At 42.5% G+C, this 23613-nt stretch overlaps 1 protein-coding gene and 1 long non-coding RNA gene across 4 annotated transcripts in view; one reads left to right on the top strand and one right to left on the bottom strand.

Moving 5' to 3' along the window:
* The window catches only part of zgc:158260 (uncharacterized protein LOC571389 homolog), a 151380-nt gene that overhangs the window by 30273 nt on the left and 97494 nt on the right, over positions 1-23613 (bottom strand). For all 3 annotated transcript variants that reach the window (XM_042100091.1, XM_042100092.1, XM_042100090.1), the window contains one exon: positions 19331-19488. In XM_042100091.1, coding sequence (XP_041956025.1) covers positions 19331-19488 — 158 coding nt within the window. The remainder of the gene's footprint in view (positions 1-19330; positions 19489-23613) is intronic.
* Positions 4237-5473, top strand: LOC121714903. The gene is made up of 2 exons (XR_006033479.1): positions 4237-4820; positions 5186-5473. It is a non-coding gene; the product is annotated as an uncharacterized LOC121714903 (long non-coding RNA).

Genomic DNA, 23613 nt, shown 5'->3' on the forward strand with positions numbered 1-23613 from the left:
TGTTTGTCTATTATATGGCCCAGAATGCCTTGCATGTCTTTACAACAAAACAACCCAGTAAAACCTAATTTCCCGTAAAAATATGAATTTGCATACTTGTAACATTTTTATTAATACTCTCCCATCATGATATTTAACAATAAGGAAAAAATTAATTTGAATACCGTCAATGTGAAAACAACTCTATTATGTAAGCTATATATAGCTACTGTTCTCCTTGCTATTTCAGTTCGTAAGTCCATACTATCCCATGGCAGAGCAAGGATTTCATGATTGGGCAAGGTTGCCCGGAGACATTGTGGCTGCCCAGAGACATTGTGCATACTTGGAAGGCATTGTGATAGATGTACCAGTACAACTGCAAATGTGGAAGGTGATGGTTACCAAATATGGGCGGGTGGTTTGCCAAATGCTGGAAACTTTTGGAATGTTTTCTTTTTTTTTTAGCTTATGCACCCTCACATTGGAGTCCCGAGTTCAAATACAAAATTTGGTATCGATATGTGACAGTGTTCTTGAGATATGGACGAATTCCTGTTTCGGAGCTTCGCCACCGATTTCGTTTGGCTGTGACGGGCAAACGCTTTCGAAAATCAAAAATCCTTCTGGTAACTTTTGTGAGGCTTGGTCCAAGGATAATGTACGTCAAGTTTCGTGGCGTTCGGACCAAATTTGTAACCTGTGAAAATTTAGTTTCGCTTTCTGTTCAATCCAATATGGCGGACGAACGACACGCCCACCTGATGTCATCTTCGCGACCAACTTACACCAGTACTGACCGGACGTTTTAAAGTTGGAACGGTGTCTCTGTCTCAAAGGGCCTAGGCTAGAGCTGACAAAAAATTAGAGAGACGGGAATAATAATTATAATAATAATAATAAAACTTAAGAAGAACAATAAGTGTGCTGCTGTGATCATAGACCATAAATCATAAACAGAAAAAGTCTATGCAGTTACCTCGTATAGAACTTTTTTTTAGCACGTTTTTTGTTTTGTTTTCGCGGACCGGTTAGATCCAGCCCACGGCCCGGCACCATTGTTTTAACGCCGGGGGTTGGAGACCCCGGCGTTAAAACAATAAACCTGGATTTTGCTAGCCCAGAGCTAACTTGCCATGCAACTTGCCATAGGTATTTAGCTTCAATTAACACCTGGATCTCCTTACATGGGCAAAGATGGCAGCTTTGGGTACTTTTTGTAGGCGAACTTCAGAGGTCTATTGAGACCTGCCTTTATTTGTCCAAACCTGTAGCCACACTAGGGGCCTGTACTACGAAGCGGGGTTACTGGCTTATCTGGGTAACTTCGAGTAACTTGATCACGTGTGGCGTAACTTCCCGATTAACCCGTACTACGAAAGGTGGATAGGTTTTAACCGAGGTATGCTGCCATGGCAATTTTGCAATGGTTTGCATCTCAAACCTGCTCCGACCAGGTTATGTTCTTGGTTAACCCGAGGTTTCCGTTAACCACACCCTTTATAAGTACCACCCCTCCACTAACAATTTCTCCTGAGACATGTCGGCGTACCTGGATGATCCATACGACATTGGAGCACAAATCGTGAGGGACTCTCTTCGCAGGGCGAGGGGTTTTAGAGACCGGCAGAAAATATATATAGCCTACCCGGATGATATTCTCTATGAAGATATATATTGTCAGCCAAGGGAATTTGTTATCTTTGTCAGATGATCTAGGAAGACGTCTCATAGCAATGCCCGTACGTGGACATTCATGTATTCCATCGGTGATGCAAGAATACTGTATGTCCGAAAATAAATCGGACATAGGCCTACAGTATGCTGAAAATCTGAGCAAGAATAGCCTAAAATAAATCGGACATAGCCTACAGTAGGCCTAATAAATTAAAATCACAATTTTAACAAACTTGTTGAATTGAATGTCATATTACTGTACCCTGCACATAAAGGCTACACATTTCCACAGCACCAGAATCCGACCGAATGCCTCCCTCAACCCCCTCCATAATCGGGCTTCCACTATTATTTGCGATGGCCAACTCTTCTGCTACTGTAAAACACGCTGGTGCCTTTCCTCCTACAGTAGTGTTCAAAGACACCTTTTTCTTGTTAGCTGTAAAACAGAGGCCAAGTGAAGGCTATAAGCTAGGCCTACATGTTTTCATAATTAAGAAATATTAATGCAAGCTACAACTATATAAACCTACTATTCTGAATAATGTTTTTGTGTTTCATTTTCACCTGCTGCCATGTGCGTTTGGCATCTGGCAATGGTGTTGCATCTGAAATGTTCACAGGATTAGGCATACACTAAATCAGTCAATGGGGGCTACTTAAACATTCAATTATCCTTATTACTGTAATCTATATGCCCACTTCTGAATTGGGTTGCATCTGTAGGCCTTTCTATGAACTCAAAATAGGCTATTTAATTATTTCAACTCATTTCAGACATTCCGCAAGCTACTAATCCTCCGTAACACATATTTGAAGATTATGTGGGAATAAAACTTTACTTTTAGGCATTTAGGCTACCCGATCTGCAATACGTTGCCAACAGCCTTGCTTTGTTCACTGCCGACGTATTTGATTTTTGTCGTAGAGTGGGTTTTAATTCCTCATAACTTGTCATAATAATTCATCCGTAAAATAAGGTGATTGCGTCATCATTGAAAGTGGTGACTTGCGCTGAAACCCGCCCCTTTTATGTGAATGCGCACAAACTCCTATTAGGTTAACCCCGGTTCAACAAATCAACTTCTTAATCAGCGTCGTAGTACCGATTAACACCACTTATGATAACCAGGTTTTGTCAACCCCGGTTTAACAAAGTAACCCTGGGTTACATCTGGGTAGGTTAAGCTCCCTTCGTAGTACAGGCCCCTGGCCAGTTAAATTCCTGAATCTGCTATTGTATGTCCTTGTTGCCTTGGATAAAAGCATCATATAAATACCAGTATTTTAACTTTTGTAAAGATATCAAAAATTGATTGCATTGTAAGTAAACATATGGGCCCTGAAATGTCTAGTAGCCACCTGCCTTGAATTTCCATTTCTTTGGTGCGCAGTGTTACACCAGCAACTAAGCATTGAATAGAACATCATGACTTCTATGACAATGTAGTAAATGTTTGCTCACGTTACATCTTACTTATACTGGATTATGTAGGCCTTTTGTTGTGGTGGGGTTAGTCTCCTCAACGAGTATCACACTGACCAGCGGGAAGTGGTAGATTTTCTATTGTTTGGTATGGTTTAGCAGTGGAGCTAAAGGCGCAGTCAGCGTTACACTAGTGACATGGGATCTGAACGTTGAATGGTTTGCCACTGCCACTTCATTATATCCATTTAGGTACATTCATGAACTGCAACTCCAAGCGGTCCAAGCACACTCTGACCCTTTGAAACCATTCATAGATTCAGAAGTAGCATTCATTTATTCAGAGCGTCACACTCTCAGAGCATTCTGAGCACACTCTGGGTACTAACTGAAGGGACAGAACAGCAGAGCATGACGTCAGTCTAAGGGGGCTTTCACACCTACCTCATTTGGTCCAGACCTTCAGACTTTTCAGTTTGGTCCAATTGCAGTTAAGAAAGGTGCCACAGACCACGGTCTGGATCAAAAGACCAAAATTTGGTACGACCAAAAGAGGTGGTCTCGGTCCGGATCAAACTGAACCATGGTTCGGTTCATTTGCAGTATGCAGTAAACACTTTTTGGATGGTTCAGACCAATTACAGGAAGTTGAGCAGCTAGCTACCAAATAACCAAATAAACAGCCTAAAATGAGCCGTGGACGCTTACGGGAGAGGAGAAGATCATATAGCCTATTTAATTATAATTTGGTCAGACCATTTGGTCTAAAAGTCAATTTGAAAAAAAAATATGTTGAATGAAAAAAAAAATATGTTGGTTCAGACCTTGGTCTGGACTTTCAGATGTGAAAACGCCCTAACTGAAAACAGTGGCAGAGGGTGTTATGAGGAAATAGGACAGATGCAGAATTAATTCCAAACTCTAGATCAGTTACAATATGTTCATCATCCTTGCTCTTGTCAAGATCTTGAATGAAACATAAACATTTCTACCTGCTCCCACTGTGTGTATTAAGGCCTACACACATGGCCGGCTTTGCGACTACGATTTATGGCATGTGACCAGTGAAATTGAATAGAATCTAATAAAGTCAATGGTACGCACACAGCAAGTGGAATTGTCACGGGGAAACCCGTGCCTGTGTTTGTGTCTGTGTGGTGATTGGAAGGTGGGTGTGTCGTGTGACGTAAGAATTTACCTGGAGTCTGTTGTATGATCATTGTGGTGCATTGAGGTAATTAGTTCACGCAGGTGTGGTGATTTAGGGGTGATGGGCCAAGTAGCATTTCAGTAGTCGCGAGTCACTGGTGTGGTTTGTAGTCAGAGGGTGTCTGCACATTCTGTGAACACTGTGGATGAGAGCTAGGCACAGCACATAGTGGAGCCAGTTTTGGGTTGGTGACAGCCAGTTTTTGGACGCTTGACCCGAAGGGACGTTGCTGTGATCGAACTATTGCAAAGCAGTGACAACGCCTGTTCATTCATCGCAGGGGTGCGGCTTGCAGTTGCCCTCTGCAAAGTTAAGTGTATTGACTTCGTCGTAATTGTTGTGGGACTACAGCTTGCCATTGCGAAGCTGTTGCCTGCTGATCGTGCTTCTACTATACTCTAGCGAAGGAGTGTCGTCCTGGTATCCAACTTGAGCCGGCCGCCGCTACGAACCAGCCTGCTGTGGGAATACTAACACGCCTGACTATTCACCTCGGGGGTGCGGTTTACATAAGCCGCCCTCTGCCAAGTTAAGTGCCGTTTTCCTCTTTCTTACTGAATCAGACGAGCCAGCGACTGGTGGCTTCTTGGATTTAAAACTGTATTACAGCTACGATCGCCCAGTTAAAGTGCTGAGTCTGGACACTTACAAAGCCCTGTGTATTTTCAATTAACTCTCCGGCATCGTATTTCACATGTTTGCTGTGCTGTGATGGATTACCTCTGTGTGATACTTTGATGGACTTTATTGTTCTCGTGTGATACTTATATTCTTCATAGACTCTTACACTCGTGTGCTGATTTGATGGACTTTGATATTATTTGGCCTTTGTTGTTGGCGTGGCATCCTCTCACCTGTGTGTAGCTATTAATTGTCTCTCTCTCTCTCATCAGCGGATCTTTGCTATTGGTCCGTCTGGTGTCTGCCTGCGGCTCACCCGCCCCTAGCTGTCAGTCACGAACCAAGACCCTGCCCTCCCGCAAGCCAGCATGTGTGTGCGCAGCCGGTTCTAATTGCCTCTCCCGCTCCACTTGAACTGTGCAGTGCCATAATTGCTGCTCATCCCGTCACTGCCATACCTTGGATTGTGGATTTTATCACGAATAGACTGAGTATTTTTAAACAAGAGTTGACTGCTGTCTCAATATAAAAAAATAAATATTTATCTTTTCTAAAGGCTACCCTCCGACTCTGGTGTGTTTGTGGTAACAGTGTCTCCCCAGAAAAAAACGTATTGACACCTCGGCTACAGAATGACTGGGCATAATAAGTCATGCGTCATAATAGAAAACAGCTGTCTGGTCAGTGTCTTCACTGAATCGATGGGTGCTCATCTGTTCACAGTATACAGAAAATACAATTGCTCGCATCGTGAGTACTGTGTGTAATAACGTGATTAACATAATTCCACCGTCACATTCGACTGTCACATCGCTGGCTGTGTGTGACGGCCTTTAGTGTCAACTTGGTTTCATGAGAAACCATTTGTTAATTCGTTAATAATGGGATGATAGAACACTTGTCTTTTTCAAACTGCAGAGCACCAATCCATTTCAGGGTGCCAGAATGAAATTTTGAACGTACCCTTTGATTGTTGTCCGGGTAATGCAATGCAGGTCTCTACAGTGGGCATCGCTTTCAAATGGCCACTTCAGTCGCGCATTACGAGCCGTGAAGCTGCGTGAAGCTTTAGTACCACTTTCAGCCACTGTGCGTCGCTCTGCCACTGTACATCGCTCTGCCTGCCGCCCCTTCTGAAAAAGCTCGATTTACCTCGATTTAGGCTACTTTTCAGATTTTATACACCTGTGGAAAGTGACCTGAAGAAACCCATGAATTGACAGTCCCAAACATTGACGAGCACATAAGAACCTGTATTAGCCTACTAGAAAAAGACTTCTAGAAACGAACTAGCACAACAATAAAAGTTAGATCACAAACCTTTGCTTCTAACCTGTACCTAAAAATGTACCTGTTTTGTATATTTGTTTTAGGAGTTTCATCAGTTTTTGTCCCTTTTTAAGCTAAAGGTTTATCTTACCTTTCATATCTTCTGTCTCACAGAGGGCCATAGTCGTCATAGTTGAATGTTTAGTGCATTTTGAAGGGAGTACATTATGCTAAGGCAGACTGGTTCTAATCCTGGGTACAGGGTCATACAGACAACAGGGGTACTGGTGTTTCCCATTTTTCTAACCACATGAGCAATCCCCTTACGAAAAAGTAGTATAAGAATCTTATAGTATTTGGGACAAAATATTATAGTAATCTTATAGGAATAATTATTATAGGAATAATTGGGACATACTGTAGTAGTACTACTAATAACTATAATATCCTGTAACTGCTATAGTTTTTCTATAGTAGACTTATAGTACCTATAGTATGTCCAAATACTATAGTATTCCTATAAGATCACTGTAATATTTAGTCTCCAAATACTAAGATTCCTATAGTAGGCTACTTTTTCTGTCATACGTGACAGACGTACAACTTGAGTAGGCTAACCTCTGCCAATGTCAGGCTATTAAAGCCATAGTTCTCATTAAGAAGTCTTGCAGCACACATTCTCTGCATCTGTAGGCATTCTGGTACAATTCCAGCAAAATATAGCTAGGTAGGTGTGTTTGCATTTAGATCTATATATATATATTGGGCTATGACCAAGTGGTCTTTCAATGATAGTATCATGGAATTCAAACCATAACTATCTAGCATTAGCAGGCTAGGTCAGTGGCTGAACTGCATTTAGGGTGCTTACCTGTGTTGTGAAGTAAAATATCTACTAGGAAGATTGCAAAGACTTTTGACTGTGTAAAGAAATAGGTCTTTACTTTAAAACGTTTCCAACTGTTTATTACTTGAAAGCAAGATGACAATTGTCACAAACGTTTACCTCTTTTAGGAGAAATTTTAAGCTGACAGGCAATTGTTACCATTCTATTAAACCAACGTTCACGACAAACGATCAGGAAGCGGTTCTTCTTCCTACTCGGATACTAGGATCAAACACATGAAGTTGTATTTCCGAAGACATTTTGTGCAACAGTTTTGACTCGAGTTTTAGCCAGGTTTTAGCACTGTAAAGTTGAATATGGAGCATAGCACAGGCAGAATCAGATGAGGACGCACTGGAGGAAGCATCATAGTACTGTTAGCCAATCAGAGGTGAAATCATTAGCATGTCATTAATATTCATGACTAAAGGCAAAATCCAGTCGTTCCTCCCCGCCCACCTTCCCCACCAAACTAGAACAGCATGAAACAGACGCAGGACAGCATTTTTTTCACCAAAACCGGCTCACAGGGCATTCATCAATACTACAGACCACTGCAAAATTAATGAAAAAACTATGAGATGAGACCTTTAACAAAAGTGGTGATAATTGGGGGTGTTACGATATAACGTTACTCTTTGATAGAACAATATGATAGGTCATTGTCATATTATTGTGCCTTTTAGGCATGTAAGAACACGTTACAATCTCTGGTTAAACTGTATCATTCATGGAGCAAAACTGGATATGTCCCCTCAGAGCCGTATATAGAGATATACACGGCTCTGTGTCCCCCTAGTTAAGCTTTTTTCATCGTTGTGTTGTCCCCCTAGTTAAGCTTTTTTCATCGTTGTGTTTGTCACGCATTAACTACTTTGGCCACTAGATGTCGCCAAAAACTTCTGTTCTGTCCCTACCCAATCCTCTTGTTATCCAATTAACCTGTTCCTCATTGTCTCTGGTCACATGTCTCATTTCCTCATTGTGTCAGTGTATTTAAACCCTGCTCTTTGTCTGTGTCTTTGCTAAGTCTTCGTGATTACCCTGTGTGTCTCAAGCTCTAAGCCTTTGTGGAAATTTGTGGAAGTTTTTGCCCTGTGGATTCTTTACCTCTGTGTTGACCCGGACTGTTTAAGGTATCTCCTTTGGATTCTCCTATTGGATTTGTTTGCCTTTCCTCCCTCGGACTGAACTCCGTTATCTGAACCCTGGCTTGGCTCTTGGACTTTGATTTTCTGGATTACGCCTTGGATTGATGTTTTGGATTTAACTTTTTGGACTGTTTTTGACTTTTTCGGATCTTCTGAGCTTTTGTGTCTAAAACCTGAAATAAACTCATTTAATCTTACTTTGTCTGCTCTGCACTTGAGTCATTAGTCTCAGTGGCCTAGTGGGTTAAAAGTCAGTTTGCCACTCCGGCGGCCCGGGTTCTAGACCCGACCGTGATAGAAGACTTAGCCATGACTGACTCAGCAGAAGCATCAAGTTCCCTTAACGTTGTTCCCACTGAGTTTGAAAAAATAATGGCTGCCTTGAATAGCTTTGGTGCAACAATGGACACTCATGGGCAAGCATTGGTAAATCAACATAATGTTTTAAGTCGCCATGACCAAATTCTAAGGCAACTCTATGAAACCGTTCAGAGCTTGACTCAACTACAACCATCAGCTCCTCCTACTGCTCCACCTGCTGGTCCACAACCTCTGGTTCCCCCACCTGCTCCTGCTCCAGGTCCACCTCCGGGTTCTGAACCTCGGCTTCCTACACCTCGGAGGTATGACGGTGCTCTGGGCCAATGCCGGGGGTTCCTGACCCAGTGTCAATTGACTTTTGAATTGCAACCTTCTATGTATCCTACGGATAGGGCTAAAATTGCTAATGTGGTTACTCTCCTGACTGATAAGGCCTGTGCCTGGGCTACAGCCATCTGGCAGAAACAAGGCCCTGAGTGCTCGGATTTCAAAACATTCTCTGATGGCATGCTGCATGTTTTTGATCAATCTGCCAGAGGTCAGGGGTCTGCAAGACAAGGCTTAAATCTCCGCCAAGGGAGGAACAGTGTAGCTGATTATGCCATCACTTTTCGAACCCTAGCAGCTGACAGTGGCTGGAATGAGCCAGCACTTGTGTCAGCTTTTATGAATGGGCTATCTGAAGCTTTGAAAGATGGCCTGGCGTCAATTGACTGTCCCAACAACCTTGAGTCCCTGATTGCCCATGCAATACGTTTAGACAATCGGCTCCGGGAACGTAACCGGAACCGTACCAGTTATCCAGTTACATCCGAGGGGCCACCTCCTCTCTGGCAACAGTCTGCAATCCCCACAGATGATCCTGAGCCTATGCAAATTGGACGTGCTCGCTTGTCTCAGGCTGAGAAGGATCGGCGCAGAAGGGGGAGATGCTGCATTTACTGTGGCAAGCCTGGTCACTTCAGAGCTTCCTGCCCAGATCTCTTGGGAAAAGACCAGTCCCGTCCAGCAGAGGGAGGGCTGTGACGGGAGCCACCTTTTCTCCCGAATTACCCGGTGCTGGTGTCTACCTTCCCATTAAAATCTCTTGGGCAGAAGAAGTGTACTCTTGCCATGCCTTGGTAGATTCTGGTGCTGCTGGAAACTTTATTGATGCCAGCCTTGTTCACAGACTCAACGTTCCTCAAGTCCCTCTTGATGTCCCTCTCTCTGTCACCGCCTTAGATGGCCACCCTCTTGGTCCAGGGGTGGTGACTTCTGTTACATCCTCTGTGCGTCTCATGATTGAGAATCACCAAGAAGAGATAGCGTTGCATCTAATAAGCTCCCCTGAATTCCCAGTGGTATTAGGTTTCCCTTGGTTAAACCGCCACAATCCTCACATAGATTGGAGTCGAGGTGTTATCCTTGAATGGGGTCCTACGTGTCACGCTACATGCCTCTTTGCAAGCCCTTCCTTTCAGCCAGAGTCTATAGATCCCTCCGAGTTATCCCATGTCCCCGCTGAGTATCTGGACTTGAAGGAGGTGTTCAGCAAGAAAAGAGCATCTACTCTTCCACTCCATAGGCCTTATGACTGCGCCATTGAACTCCTGCCTGGCACCGCTCCTCCACGAGGCCGTATCTTCTCTCTTTCATTACCTGAGCGTAAGGCAATGGATGCCTACATCAAGGATGCCCTGGCCTCCTGGCCTGGTTTTATTCGCCCCTCTACTTCTCCAGCAGGGGCAGGGTTCTTCTTTGTGGGTAAAAAAGATGGAGGTTTACGCCCATGTATTGACTACCGGGGTCTCAACAAGATCACCGTTCGTAATCGCTACCCTCTGCCTCTGATGTCTACTGCTTTTGACCTACTTCAGGGAGCCACCATCTTCTCAAAACTGGATCTGCGCAACGCGTATCATCTTGTCAGAATCCGCCAAGGAGACGAATGGAAGACTGCGTTTAACACCCCATCTGGTCATTATGAGTACCAAGTGATGCCCTTTGGGCTAACCAACGCCACTGCAGTCTTCCAGGCCCTAATCAATGATGTTCTCAGGGACATGATTAACCAATTTGTGTTTGTGTACCTGGACGATATTTTAATATTCTCGAAGTCCCTACACGAGCATCACCATCATGTGCGTCAGGTTCTCCAGAGGTTGCTCAAGAATTCTCTCTTTGTTAAACCAGAGAAGTGTGAATTCCACACCACTGAGGTCTCCTTCCTCGGATTCATCATCAGGGAAGGCAGTGTTGAAATGGATCCTAAGAAGACACGAGCAGTGAGTAACTGGGCTACTCCTAGGTCTGTCAAGGAGATCCAAATATTTCTGGGGTTTGCAAATTTCTATCGCAAATTTGTCCGAAATTTCAGTTCTGTGGCTGCTCCCATTACCAGGCTGACTAAGAAAAGTAATGTGCCCTTCGTTTGGACTCAGGAGGCGGATAAGGCATTCAAGAAGCTGAAGCAAAGCTTTTCCTCTGCCCCCATTCTGACGCTGCCCGATCCAACATTGCCATTCATTGTTGAGGTGGACGCATCAGATGTCGGGATAGGTGCTGTCCTGTCTCAACGTTCATCGGATGGAAAGCTGCATCCTTGTGCTTTCATGTCCCACCGTTTGACTAATACCGAGACCAGGTATGATGTTGGAGATAGAGAGCTATTGGCAGTTAAGCGTGCCCTAGAAGAATGGAGACACTGGCTGGAGGGGGCCCAGCATCCATTCTTGGTATGGACTGACCACAAGAACCTGGAATACCTCCAACAAGCCAAACGCCTGAACCCCCGTCAAGCCCGGTGGCCACTGTTCTTCACTCGTTTTGATTTCACGCTCTCATACCGCCCTGGAACCAAGAACAAGAAGCCAGATGCACTCTCTAGGCAATTCCTTCCCTCAAGTCGGGAAGATGATGAGGCGAGAACCATAATTGCTGCTAAACGAATAGTGGCACCTATCCGCTGGGGAATTGAGGCAATTGTGAAGAAGGCACTTCTGAAACACCCAGATCCTGGAACTGGTCCAAGAGGACTGCTGTATGTGCCCCGGATTGTAAGGTCCCAGGTTCTTCAATGGGGCCATTCATCCCACCTCACTGCCCATCCTGGGTCCCAGAGGACCTGTGAGTTTCTCCAGAGACGTTTCTGGTGGCCTGATATGTTAAAAGACATCAAGGCCTTTGTGGCCAGCTGCTCTGTGTGCGTCCAGAGTAAGAACCAACATCAACGTCCACAAGGTCTTCTGCATCCCCTCCCCATCCCTCATCGCCCTTGGTCTCATCTGTCCATGTACTTTGTCACCGGCTTACCAGTTTCTGAAGGTAACAGTGTTATTCTGGTTATTATTGATAGATTTTCTAAAGCCTGCCGTTTCATACCTTTGCCCAAGCTGCCTACAGCATTTGAGACTGCTAAGCTTGTTTTTCTCCATGCCTCCCCCAGGACATCGTCTCGGACAGGGGTCCCCAGTTCTCCTCCTGTGTGTGGCGGGCCTTTTGTAAGCTGATTGGAGCCACAGCCAGCCTCTCATCTGGGTATCATCCTCAGTCTAATGGCCAGACTGAACGGGTCAACCAGCAGCTGGAGACTACTTTGAGAAGTCTGGTGTCCGACAACCCCACTTCCTGGAGCTCTCAACTGTTGTGGGCAGAATACGCTCATAATACCCTCCAGTCTTCAGCCACAGGGATGTTGCCTTTTCAAACCCAGTTTGGGTATCAGCCGCCACTGTTCCCTGAAAAAGAGGGTGAGGTCAGTGTTCCCTCTGTCTTGCACTTCGTCCGGCGTTGCAAGAGGACCTGGCGGCGAGCTCGACGGTCACTGCAGCAGACATCCAAGAGGAACCAGCGTCAGGCCAATCGCCGTCGGAGGCCTGCACTGCAGTTCCGACCTGGACAGCAGGTTTGGCTGTCCTCTAAAGACATCCCGTTGCGGGTGGAATCCCGCAAACTGGCCCCTCGTTTTATCGGTCCCTTCAAGGTTACCCACAGAGTTAACCCAGTCACCTACCGTCTCCAGTTGCCCCGGTCCCTGAAGATCAATCCTACTTTCCATGTGTCCCAGTTACGCCCAGTCCTGTTTTCCCCCTTTGCCCCTATCCCCAAGGCCCCACCACCGCCTCGGATCATTGATGGTCAGCTCACTTACACTATTCGCCGGTTGCTGGAATCCCGCCGGGTTCGTGGCGGGATCCAGTACCTGGTGGACTGGGAGGGCTATGGACCAGAAGAGCGCTCCTGGGTCCCAGCACGAGATGTCCTGGACAAAGATCTCAAAAAGAACTTTCATCTCCAACATCCTGATTGTCCAGGGAACGTCAGGAGACGTTCTTAGAGAGGGGGGTCCTGTCACGCATTAACTATTTTGGCCACTACATGTCACCAAAAACTTCTGTTCTGTCCCTAGCTAGTCACTTGTTACCCAATCCTCTTGTTATCCAATTAACCTGTTCCTCATTGTCTCTGGTCACATGTCTCATTTCCTCATTGTGTCAGTGTATTTAAACCCTGCTCTTTGTCTGTGTCTTTGCTAAGTCTTCGTGATTACCCTGTGTGTCTCAAGCTCTAAGCCTTTGTGGAAATTTGTGGAAGTTTTTGCCCTGTGGATTCTTTACCTCTGTGTTGACCCGGACTGTTTAAGGTATCTCCTTTGGATTCTCCTATTGGATTTGTTTGCCTTTCCTCCCTCGGACTGAACTCCGTTATCTGAACCCTGGCTTGGCTCTTGGACTTTGATTTTCTGGATTACGCCTTGGATTGATGTTTTGGATTTAACTTTTTGGACTGTTTTTGACTTTTTCGGATCTTCTGAGCTTTTGTGTCTAAAACCTGAAATAAACTCAGTTAATCTTACTTTGTCTGCTCTGCACTTGAGTCATTAGTCTCAGTGGCCTAGTGGGTTAAAAGTCAGTTTGCCACTCCGGCGGCCCGGGTTCTAGACCCGACCGTGACAGTGTTGTCTGTTAGCTGATGCTACGTGGGGCCATTTTTTTGGGCAATGCTGCCGTGCCGTAATGTTGCTAGGCAAATGGATTGCGACAACTTTGTTAGCAAATGGTAGCTAGCTTCTAATAATTTCAAACTGCATGTTTTTCGATAATATGATCAAGACTCAAGAGACCCTAGTTTAACAGTATTTCTACAGGCTGATTTATGCTTCTTCATCGACTCCATGCAGATTTTGTAAAAGTTATTGAGAAATAGACACAGTATATTACAGTAACCTAACTAGTAATACTTTAACCGTGTGTTGTCTTGATACTTCTATAGAGTGGTGAAGTCCCACCCCTTCCGTTTGCCTCCATGGGACCTATCTTTCAAAAAAATTTGAACGGCAGTCTATGGCGAAAAAGAAATTATTTTCTGGTCCCGGTTGACTTGTGCCTTGAATTACCCATATGATGTTTGTCAATTTTAAAGACAATTTTTCATGTAAAGACATTTGCAGTTTGTTTCGTAACTATTGAATTACAACATTGTGAAAGATCGTAATTCCAACGACTACAAACCCATCAGTCGCGCTAGTGACGTTAGCTCATCACAGCCACACTAGATTGTACAAGCATACCAGCAACAGGTCTTAATTGGCCTTTCCTTGCCGAAGAAAATACCATGAGTCAGAGGATTAAACACATCAGGTAAGTTGTATTCGTCCATAGACTGTACATTACATACTGTTAAGTGACATAGCAGGCAGCAAGATGCAACCGTTAACTAGCATAACAGCTCTTATCGTTTCATTACGTTGGTGACATACATCGTTCGAGACGAGAGATGTAGTCCACTGAGTGGATTCGCACAAAACCAACATAACTTTTGAAGTCTATCGAACAACAGTACTTTCTTGACGTGAAAATGATCTTTTAAATTCACACACATCATATGTGAAATTTGTGGCACAATTCAAACTGGACCAAAAAATAATTGTTATCTCTCCATTAACTCCCGTTCATAATTTTTTGAAAGATAGGTCCCATGGACCGGAAGTAGAAGGGGTGGGACTTCACCACTCTATTTCAGTCATTTGTGTGTAGATTGCAAATCATGTGTTGTATGACGATAGAAATGTCCTTGGTTCTTAATTAACTCATTGTATTGACCAAGTCATGTGTGTGTGCAGAGAAGGTGTTATGATATATTATGATGTATACGATGCAAGGTATGAATGTGTTTGTGAGAAACAACTGATTGTCTATGAGGTGCACAGACTTGTCTCTGTATCCTGATTGCCTGATGTTTATGAGACATCTTTGCGCAGAGATGAAAAAACTATTAACGAGAGACTCACAGTACACTTTAAGCTAAACACTGATTGTTTGTTGGTTTTATTTTCATAGGTTGACAGGCCTCAATGAACAGTGGACAGTGAGATAGACTGAGGACAATGGACCTTTGGACTGGCATCGACCAGACATGGACACCGAAACTTGATTTCTCTTAATGAATATCTTTGAAAGATGAAACACATATTGTAAAACACTTTACACACTAATAAACATGTCCACTGTTGTTTTCTCTGGAATTTATTTGTTTGCCATTGGTGGTGATGGATTTCCAAATGTATGGGCAATCTAAATTTTACAGTTCATGTGTGTAATCAGCTGATAGTAGATATGATGCAATTGCAAAATCATGTAGGTTTATCCTTTGCAACATAAGGAAGATCAGACCTTATATGACACAGGATTCCACACAACTTCTTGTTCAGGTCATCTCCAAGCTGGACTATTGTATTTTACTATTAGCTGGCTTACCTGCTTGTGTAGTAAGATTGGTACAGCTGATTCAGAATGCTGCAGCACGCCTGGTCTTTAATCAGCCAAAGAGGACATATGTAACTCCTCTCCTAGTTACTCTCCATTAGCTCCCTATAGTAGAATTAAATTTAAATCTCTCACTTTGGCCTATAGGACACTGACCGGATCTGCTCCTTGTTATTTAATTCAATGATCAAGACGTACATCCCCAACTGCCCACTGCGGCCTTCTGAAGAGCGTCTGTTTTGTCGACCAGTCATAGGTCAAATTCAAGACTTTTCCTCATTGGTTCCATGTTGGTGGAATGAGTTGCCCAGTGCTCTGTTCCCGTGATAGTTTTGGGTCTTTTAACAGGGGTCTAAAGACATATCTGTTCAACATGCACTTAGTTCATTAAAACTTATGGTTTATATAGTATTGTTTTATTTTCATTTAGGCTGTTGATTAATTTGACATTGTTGTTTATTATTGATATTATCCATAATCTTACCATGCTATTGTTATTTTTATTATATTATTGACTGAATGTAAATTATTGTTTATTATTGCTATTCTCTTTTTTATAGTCTGACCAACATCTTAATTTGTTCCCTGTTTTATATTGTTTTGTATTTGTATTATATTGTTTTGTATTTGTATGTTGCTTTGGACAAAAGCGTAACCATAACCATATGTAATTGGAAGCAAATAAAGGTAGCAAATAAAGGTAGCCTACACATCATAGTATTACAAGAGTGGCTTTAAACGTAAGAAAACGGTAATGATTTGTCCTTTGTGGTCATTCAAACATGTAAATTTGTATTCTCATACTAGGTTGTTGCCTTTTCTATCCAGTAGGTGGCAGTCCAGGATAAGAAATAGAGCAGTAGTTGAGTAGGAAAAACGAAAATGAGAGAAAGTTATGCCCATGACATTTTAAAGAATGACAGGCTAGAAGTTTGCATTAGTAGCCTACTGCAATTGGTAGATAGTACATTGATGTTTGATGGCTAGCTGTGTAATTCTGTATTTCAAGGACTAACAGGCTGGAAGTTTGAAATGTAATACTGCAAAAAATGTTTTAGCCTATTTGTTTAAAATTACAAAAACGGTAGGTAAGATAGTACATCGATGTTTGATTGCTAGCTGGGTAGTTGACAGGATTGACAGGCTAGAAGTTTTAAATGTAATACTGCAAAACATTTTTTATTTGTTTAAAATTACAAAAACGGTAGGTAAGTAGGCTACATTGATGTTTGATGGCTGGGTAGCCTAGGCTAGTTCTGTATTTCAAGGATTGACAAGCTAGAAGTTTGAAATAATACTGCAACAAATGTTTTATTTGTTTAAATTACAAATGGTAGGTAAGATGAATCGTGCAGATCTAATAACCGTGCAAACCAGGTGCCCACACTATGCTCTTTGCTTCGCGCTCGGCACTAGTCACTCGATCACAATAGCTCTGCACTCGATTGCTCTTCCTTAGCTACCGGCTGTTTTTGTCTCGGTAGACTGACATTGAATTTCACGTTTTGAAAATGAATTATGAGAACTGAATGTTAAAATTCCAAGAGCGAAATTTTCAGTCAGGATCATTTATGTATCAGAGCAAATGAGTTCAATTTCAAAATATTATATTCAATTTCAAGTTGGCTGGGATTCAGTTCCAATCTAATGAATTCAGTTTCAACATATACTATTCAAATTCGTTTTTCCAATACAATTGCTCAAATTCATATTCAAATTCGGTTTAAGGTGACAAGTTTTACTCCATACCCCCTGCCCCCCAGCCAACGTGAATCGGGCGGTCAGTTAATAGGCCTATCGTGAAGATTTGTATTGCCATTTAAGGCACGAGCGCATCTGTGAGGCCAAGCCTCACCCCGTTTGTTTAAAACTAACATTACATTTAATTAAACTGCTTATAGGCTATGCCGAAATAGTTTCAACATTTTGAATATCAGTGTCGGGTGAATTAGGAAATGCCTTATGGCTGAAAGTTGCTTGGGATCCCCCGTCAAGCAATAACCATACAAAAAGTTAAAAACAGATGACACGATGCGCGTCACTGACATAATGCGCAAATAATATAGCCTAGATATTCCAATACATGTGTTTATTTTAGAGGGGATATTCCAACGTCATTTTTTTGCAATTTTGACAGCCCTAGTCCACTGTAGGCTACGCCAATCGTCTATTAACACCTTCCACCTAACCCCGGTGAGTGGGGGTCGCTATAATGCGTGTGAAATAGCACCATTGAGTAGCCTATGCGAAATAGCCTTAAAATCGTTCCAGTGTTGTGTGCCTTCTGGTTTCTCCACCTACTGGTTTCCTTGCGCGTGCATGCGCTGCAGCAGTTGTCAGACATTCACAAACAAGTTGTTTTAGGCGGTTTGAAGTCGCTTTTCATACGCCATGAGCGCTCGGCTACATTACAGCCACTCGGACAAAAGACATGTAAAATATATATGTTTTGAAAACTAGCATTAAACTGGATTCGATCCCGCAAAAGCAACACACGCATGACTCTCTCCATCCTGATTCCCTACTCTTTGAGCCAACTAATATGTTACGCGAATTTATTAACTATTGTAGGCTACCATTAATTAATAACGTAGGCAACACCCAGGTAACATATTGTCCAGGCTATCTGAAACAAGGGGTTGCCTCTCATCTACAACAACTGGTTACCTTGGGCTGCTACAGTCGTCAGTGCACTGTGCACAGTAGGCCTATGCTACTCTTTGTGGTTGATCAACTAAAAATAAAAGATGTATTTGGTGATGACGTTATTGTAGGCCTAGTAGACCTAAATTCTGAGAAATTAAATGGTATTAAATGGGAGAAATTAAATCTGTGTGTTGTAGGCTAGATTTGCGTGAGTTCTTTCTGTCTGCTTTACTTTTGTGAGTTGCGACCACCTAGGCTATGTTATAGACGTTCTATCAGGTACCAGTGTTTAGCTGTGTCACAAAACAATAAGCTTTGTCAGACTACTTTTAAAATGATATTCAGGGCTATATACATTTTAAACATTCGGGGCTGAAGACCCGACAAACCCTTGCGTTAATTCTTTAGGTGGGAAGTGTCAGGAATTTTCATACGAGAGACGCTCTCATTGGTGGTTAGTATATGGAGTAGGGAATTGACAGCAACATATCCAATCACATTATGAGAGATGCTGAATTTAACATAAACTGCGATGTTTGATTTTAAATAAATGTAAATTTAGCCGGGGCTGTAAGCTGGCACACGTGGGTGCTCGATGTTTTCAGTGGGTGCCCGAGAGACGGAGCACCCACGGTATCGGCGCCGATGACAAGCGTATCTCGCGGTTCCCTCCATTACAAACAAACATGCAATGTGAACGTCTGGGATTGGGGAGAGCACTAAATGCTCTTCTGAATAAACACGAAGTCAAGCCTTTAAATGAAAAACACTCTTTAATAGGCCTAATCAAAAAAATAAACGCTAATGAAGTAAACTTGTGACCATCAAAAATAGTTTATCGCCTGTAACTCCGTGATAACAGGACGTAACAGGAAGGCATTTGGCTGAGCAACGGAGGTTAATATGCTCTATATTTTGTCCAAATGATGTCTGTCTATCATCGTTGCACTCGGAGAAAACCAGAATGTTTAATTTGTCCTGCGTTTCTTCTACGGCTGCAAAAGGGATTCACTCGCCGTTAACCAGATATTTCTTTATTAGGGCAGGGCAGGCATATTTCTGGCTATTAAATTATTTCTAAACCAGTCTGCTAAAGTCTGTAGTGAAGTCTGTGTAGGGTTTTCCAGCTCCATTTCTTTTTACGAGACACCCTGCTCACTTGAGACCTCTGCCGGTTGTTGCAGCGTCACTGGAAAAATACAAATTAAAGTCGCGTGATGCCGCGTGATCCCGTGCGTGGACCGCGAGGGAAGCTGGCCAAGTCGAAGCACTGCCCATTGTACATTCTCAACATGTTTAATGCATTTGATGATGTTTGAGAGATCAACAGTTGAGCAAAAAATTCCAACTTGTGTTCCACTTAAATGAAAAAAGTGTAGTAAAATAAGAATACTTACATTTCTTTCACAGATATCAATCCCTCATCCTTTGTAATTGGTGGCAGAGTCTTCTCAGAGTTATAGAAATCTTTGTGCTCCTGTTTCTCACATTTCAGTGCTGACCTCTTTTTTAAGTACATGTCAGGGTCCAATACCAAAAGCACCTCATCAAATAACTGAAAATACATGAAATGAATGTAATTTAACTATACAAGGCTAAATTATATATCAAACAATTACCATCACACAAGATGAAGATATAATTATATAAGATAAAAAAATTGATTGTGTTGCCATGGACACATCATGGAGTTTTGTCAAGGGTAAGGTAATTTAGTAGTATTTACAGCAATTTCCTGCCAATTGACCTGTCACTAAGCGCCACTCTTAGAACGCAGATGAGCCAATGCCAGTCCAGCCTCAACAGACTCGGACATCTAATCAGCTCGAACAAATAGGAAACAACAGGGAGGAGGCATAAAATGACAAATTAATGGTTATTTATGGAGTTTATTTCCTCAAAAAAAAAAAAAGCGACGGATAACCATGGTCAAACGTTGTGCATGGGGGACGTGTAATACCGATAGCCGGTACCCCGAGTGGCTAGTAAATGAGGGTATATTTCATCAACAGTAGCCTACAGGACGTCTCTCGCATTTGCAACAGCTTGACGTAATGTAGGCTACTAAGCCAACAACGTTGGCATAGTAACCAAGTTCCCTGTTAAATCCCAAGATGAAAATGCTCATTAGCCAACTACTATATTCTTACTACATCGAATTTTAATATAGCCTAACACTCGGTCTCAATCTTCAACTAGCTAGCTAGCTAGCTAGCATTAACGTCAGTGGTTTTTGCACGGTGATCTGGCTACTCGCCTCCACTTTAAGCTTGTCACCTTGTATACATTTTAAAGTTTTGACTATACCCCTCCATAGCATAATTAAGTCCCTTTTGATTGCTTCTGGAGGAAATGATATCCTTTATTAACCAAAAGGTCCTCAAAGCCTGCTTTGGTATACTGTCAGCTGCCATTCTCCATAATGTATTTCTAATCAAGTCTGGTATGTTTGTCTGAGTTTCACACAGTAACAATGGGGGGCGGGGCTTAGCGACAGGTCAATTGACCGACCCAAGCCCCGCCCCTTTTCACTATGTCACAATGAGGACTTCGGACGACCTCGGTCAATTTTGAATTTTCTAGTGTCCATTCTGTATGACAATACGCCGGTTACGTGAATGCTATAATGCTTCTTTTGCGAGTAGCCTAAGAAACTAAATAACTAAAGAGCTCAAAAGAGTTCAAATACATGCCTGGGGTACTTGTAGAAGTGACATCCGATATCCTAACCGTGTGAAATGTTTTAACACACATAACTTTGCATAACTTTGGATAGGCTGCTACTTTTCAGTAGTAAATTTAGTGAAACTTGAATCCTTGAATCCTTTATTGAATCCCTTGGGGATCAATAAAGTATCTATCTATCTATCTATCTATCTAAATAAATAAATCTGAGTTTGTAGGCTATGAAAATGTTCCCTTTATTTGTATTCATAAATTCACACAAAAACATAACTAAACCTGGTTTCAACTGTTTAAACGACAATGGACAACATAAGCCTACGCCAAAAGAAATTACACTTTACCTACCTTGCCAAGTAAACTAAACTTGCACACTCACCATTGGAAGACGCGCTAACAAAGGCTACACCTTCAGTCACGTATCACCTTACACACAACAAGAATACTTTCAGCTTTTAGGCACAGCTACCTTGCCATATTTAACTTGGGATAGAAGACTATTCACAGAAATAAGCTAACGATCATTTTTCCACAAACGCAACAATAGCCTACTGCGATGCAATCTTGATGGCTGGACGACAGATAGTCTAATGCCTTCTAAAGATCAAATCATGTGCTGAAAAAATTATGCCTTGCTGTATAGGCTATGCAGTCTCGAAATCACCAATATTAGGCCTACATTGCCCACATTTAAATTAAGTATAACAGTAACCAGCGGGCACTGATGAAGTCTGCAAGACAAATCACGTACTGTAGCAGCTATGCAGTGGTGCACTTGATAGTGTCTGCTGTGTATGCAGATATGTTGTGCGTGGTATGGTTTAATCTCGGGATAGGTCTAGTGTTTTTTTTTCAATACACTTGTATATTTTAATTTGAACTTTCCTAACAACATACTCTAAAGCAGCCATTCAAAATAATAAGTAGGCTATAGGCCTACCGAAGCGAGGCTCTCTCTCCACCTCCCCAACATGAGCTGCTTAACATAGCCACTCTCCCAAGTTACAAACTTGGATCTGAGCAGCACTTGGTTCCGTCTCAATTAATCCTCAAAATATGGTTAGATTTTGTTATTTTATTATGGACACGCCAACACCATATGTTCGCGCAGACCTGTTTATTGAATCAGAGTCACATCTGCAGCAAATAAGGTAAACTACCTGCTCGTGATAACGTGCTAATTGTTTATCCCCAGTTAATGCTGGCGGGACAGCACCCACCCCACCCACCTCCCCCCAACCTTCTAAATCAATTGTATGCACCATATTGCTATGTAGCATAGTAATGTTAAACACAATTTCAAAGCTTTGGCTCTTGGGAATCCAAAAATTACAACTTTTTTCATGTGCAATCTGTATAGTGCTTTACATTTTCAGATTCATTTTATTATGTCTCAATTAAATTTGATCCAAAATGCCCCCCTCCCCCTCCTCCGGTTTTGGTGCTACCCTGACTTCTGGCTGCAGTGTAGCTGCAGCACCATAAGTAGATGCAACATATTGGGTACTGAAATATTCACAATAATCCATAGAAATTGAATCTTCATGTTGTATTATCCAATATTAGTTGTACAGATGTATAGTTTATCTTATACACACTCATTGAACCAACGAAGTAAATGCAAAAATGACTTTTTTTGTAATTATTCCATATTTTGTGTAGTCAGTCTATATCAGAACACCTGACATACAATGTAAATAGTCCACAAGAAACCTCAAAGTGTTACCTTTCATTTGAGACCAGGATTATGCTTCTACACAAAGGGGTTCATGTGCAGTAAGCATTTGAGTGTCAGTATGCATTTTGGATAACAAAAAGTCCTATGGGGAGTTTCCATAGGCATTTTACAAAACGCATGAGCATACCTTGGCAAATAATCACAAGACCTGGTGCTAGGGCTCAGTTGTGTTTCTAAGGGATATCAAGTGACCCAGAGGGCTGAAATGTGGTCAGTTCAGAGATGCTTGTAATCCGGCAGAAAGAAAAAACTATATTCTAGCCTCTGTAACTCTGTGTGAGTACATCACACAGAGTTATTTGTGAGTTATTTTGACTGTTTCCTACGAAAGCTACAGGTTCTCAGCTTTCTATAGAGGTCCAACATTTGATGGTAGGCCCCAAAAGAGGTGGGAACAATGCCCTTGTAAATAGGCACAGTGCAATTTCAGGCAAAAACTTGAAATTTGTATTGAGATCTATGTTAACATGCATCCCATTAAGATCCATAAGGGCTTCTACATACTCGACGCACCCGACCGGTAGCGCGACACCGTGACGTCAAAATGACGTAGATCTTGCTGGCGCGCCAGGATTTTAGCCAGGTAGCTCACCACTCATTTTTTTTCAGACGAGCACGACAAAGCGGAAACAGGAAGATGGACTAGTTCGAGGGCAAGCGAGAGTTGCAGTGTTTTGTTACAGTCGTGAATTTTTAATAGTTTGCTGGATAAGTTAACAAAGTTACCAGCGAGAGTTGCAACACATGGAATTAAGAGGAAAGAATACAAACGATTTATTTTCAAACAAAGGATATCTATTAAGGCCTGAACAAAATCTCTTTCCACTTCAGGAAATTACACAAACTCAGCCAGCTGCTAGCTAGCTAGCCAGCTAACTAAACTGTTTAAATTATTAACATTTCCCTCGGGATGACTAAAGTATCCATCTATATCCATCTATCTATCTACCTGTGCGCACAACTTGGAAACTAGATGATAATGATGGTGGTAGTTGTGAATAGTAGCAACCAAAGTCTGAAGTACCCTCACAGAGGCTAGATAATAGCAGAGCCCGTTTACATTCTCTGCTACTAGTGTTTCTTAATGCAGCTTCTTCTGTCGTGTAACGTAGTTAGCGTTAATCTTTTCACAACAGCGACACCTCTGTTCAGGAGAATATTGCAACTAGTGTCGTGACCACGACGCGCGAGTATAATTGGTTACGTGTGACGTCACATTGTCGCGCTACCGGTCGGGTGCGTCGAGTATGTGGAACGTTT

This window comes from Alosa sapidissima, chromosome 8, assembly GCF_018492685.1.
Source record: "Alosa sapidissima isolate fAloSap1 chromosome 8, fAloSap1.pri, whole genome shotgun sequence".
In the NCBI taxonomy this organism is placed as follows: domain Eukaryota; kingdom Metazoa; phylum Chordata; class Actinopteri; order Clupeiformes; family Clupeidae; genus Alosa; species Alosa sapidissima.